This window comes from Pinus tabuliformis, chromosome 7, assembly GCF_031772625.1.
Source record: "Pinus tabuliformis cultivar Carrire ecotype Pingquan chromosome 7, CPIR1, whole genome shotgun sequence".
In the NCBI taxonomy this organism is placed as follows: domain Eukaryota; kingdom Viridiplantae; phylum Streptophyta; class Pinopsida; order Pinales; family Pinaceae; genus Pinus; species Pinus tabuliformis.
In genome coordinates, this window is record NC_142293.1 from 1530150028 (window position 1) to 1530153176 (window position 3149).

Here is a 3149-nt window from a genome sequence, read left to right on the forward strand (position 1 = left end):
AATTAATCTGCCCATGTTAAACCTGGCTCATATTAAATCAATATTTAAAATAAATTTATGTTAATTTCACACAATATAATACCAACTTTCCCATTAATTACTATGATTAATGGAAATTTAGAAATATTAAATGTAATGTAATATGCGTTGTATCGTGCAAAATAATGTTATAAGATTTCTACTTTAGATGTTTCCATATAAACATGTTTTACCGATAACGTCTGAACACCTTACATATATTATATATGAGATTAAAACGAGCAATTGATTTCATAGGCGATAAACATTACATACTAATGCAGACACAACCTGCCTATTCCTAAATATCAACAGAATTACACAAGATAACGAAGTCTTACGCAAACCATTCAAATCCAAACCCATCTAAAGCCAACCTGGTGTGAGATTTTGTATAACACCCGATAACTTTTCAGATATAAGAGCGCGCAAAAGGAGGAGTGTTTTCGATAGCATGACTGATTTCTGCTTCAAATCTTCGCATGGTAGCAGAGGGCAAGCAAATGGGAACCACTATTCCCTCCACGCCACTTTTATTGCGATGGGAGATTAAGAAGTTGACCAGACCTGGCACTGCTCCTACCCCGCCTCTTGCAGGACCTCCGTAGGCTGCTCTTCCCCACCCGAAATCCACATTTCTGAAGCCGATTTTGGTATTGTCTGAAACAAAAAAGGAGCCCACCACTGTGCAGTGAGGGCGCCCCTTCAGTTCCATCAAATCTATCGCCGATCGGATGTACTCGTCGTTTACAGCCGTTTTCGCTTCGTTTATCAATTTCACAGCGAAAGACAGCGGCTTGTTTGTCAGCTCTTTTGCGGTCGTCCTCGCGCATGCAAGACTTATCGCATTCCCGTAGAACCCTCCAGGAAGGGGCGGGTGCGGTTTCGTGCGGACATTCACGGGGAATATGAACCTAACTTCCTGCTCCGCGTGCAGTTGGAAAGCCTTCGTTCTCAAACGCCACAAAAACGCCGATAGAACTTCAAACGTTGAGTACTTGCATTGCCCTACTGCTTGCCGTTTGAGCGACTCGATCACCTTGTGTCCGAAGAAGAACGAATTGTGGATCAACTCGTTAGGTGGCACCATTTTCCGATCTCTGTCTTCTATTTGATCGTATTCATAGTGAGGAAGTTTGACAACGGGATTCGCCTGGCGTCGGAGGTTTTCTCTTTTCCAAACAGGGAGAACCGAAGGCCTCGTAGCCCCCTTCACCATTTCGGCGAGAGCGTTCATGAACTGAACGAGGCCAAGTGCGTCGGTTATGTTGTGATTAAAAGTCATGGCGAATATGAACCCTCCGCATTTCAGACGCGTTACCTGAAAGTTTGAGACGCCATGGTACGTTTAGAAGTCACAATTTCGATTGGAAGAAAAAGCAAGAGAAATACAGTATATGAAGGATAGCTGCTGAGATTGCATAATGTAACACCTATTTATAAGATTATAAATGGAATTAGAGTGAGAGTTAGGTGGAAAAGATAGGGTAGGGTTTAATTTTTAAGTGAGATGTTTAGTTTCACAGACCAGGTAGTACAATCTTGAACTAGACAAGCTAACAAACCATTAATGATTATTGAAAGAAAAGGCACCAGGTAGGTAACTAAAAACCAACGACGTAGGAGATTTGCAACCAACCAGAAGTACAGTAATCTTACGAACAATTTACCCATCAAATTTTAACCCTGCAAAGTATCAAGATGGACGGCGCAGTGATTTCTAGAAGGTCGGCAGAGGGAGGAATGGTCATCTGGGGCACGACTCCATATACCCTAAAGTAAGGCTACCCTGCCCCGTCGAGAAATGATGCGATATATTCGGGCCTTATACTCTGATAGAGATGTCGAAGGTAAAACAGAGTGGCTGTGCCGTCTAAACGGCTAATAATGACGAAGAGGGCTCAAGTTTGGAAGGCGACCAACGGAGTACCCACGACGAAAAAGGAATGGAGGGATCAGTAGACGATTACTAACTACAAAAATGGTTGAATTTGTAGAAAGGAGAGCTTGCAGTTTGCATTTTGCATAAGTTTCTCAAAACGTTAATCCAAATTGATGATAAACTATCTACCGCCGATGATCCATCTACCCTGATGGATGTGTGTGTATATATAAATAAAGTAATGATTGAACCTATTTTAATCATCTTTATTTATACAGAGTTGTACTAATAATTTAGTAATTAGACCGCAAAAAATTTAATATATTAAAAGGATTTTTTTCGTTAGATAAAAATATATATATCAGCTATGTTTAATAAAATATATATATATATGTTATTTTTAATTATGTTTATAAGTCAGTTTGCGTTGAAATAGGAATTTTCTAAATTTATTTTAGTTATCCATCATTATTAAATATTGAATACTTTAATTTTTTTTTAAATATGGAATACTTTAATCTTTTTATACTAGTAAAACTATTATGGCTCCTCTTCTGAAGGAATGCATAATATCTTTTGTTCAAGAAAAAAGAGTCTCTTTTTATAACTATACCTCTTGAAAGAGGGATTGTTTAAAAAAATAATGTAGATCTTATTTAAGGACTAGAATACTACTCATGAGTGAACTCCTAACACTCGAAAACATTTAATTTTGGATGCTAAAGATTTAAATTCTAAAAAATATATTATAATTTAATAAGAGATAGTTACAAATTTAAAAGTATTTGTTTTTTAATTAAATTAATTAATTTAAAATTTATTTTTTTGTAAAGTTGGTAGGACTATATATCGCTCCAATCGGAGCGGGATTGTGATTTCACTCCAAGGAGTACCTTAACAGAGTATCTGATCAACTTCACATCAAGGAGTACCTTAACAGAGCATCTGATCGCCATGATTGAGTTTCTTAAGAGAGCAAGAGTGCCTTAACAGAGCATCCGATCATCATCACTGAGTGCCTTAGGAGAGCACCCTATCACTGTCTATCCAAGACCTTGTGGACTTTGACTTAAAAAATGTTATATGAATAAGTTTGATATGAAAAGTGTTATTATATTTTGGGCATATGGTATTGGTAAGTTATGATATTGACCCATGGTATTGTAATAAAATCTCTTCATGATAATGTTAAAATGAAACTCCATTATTTTACACATTTTTTAAATATAGATGTGTTTTTCCTACAAAT

General features: G+C 37.0%; 1 protein-coding gene across 1 annotated transcript; it reads right to left on the reverse strand.

The window, feature by feature from the left end:
• Positions 1–430: 430 nt before the first annotated feature.
• Positions 431–2856, reverse strand: LOC149253663 (benzyl alcohol O-benzoyltransferase-like). Its single transcript, XM_089454562.1, has 2 exons — positions 2794–2856; positions 431–1339 (listed from the first exon to the last, which is right to left on the reverse strand). Exons 1-2 carry the CDS (start codon positions 2854–2856, stop codon positions 431–433), a joined length of 972 nt encoding a protein of 323 aa, XP_089310688.1.
• Between the last annotated feature and the right edge of the window lie 293 nt (positions 2857–3149).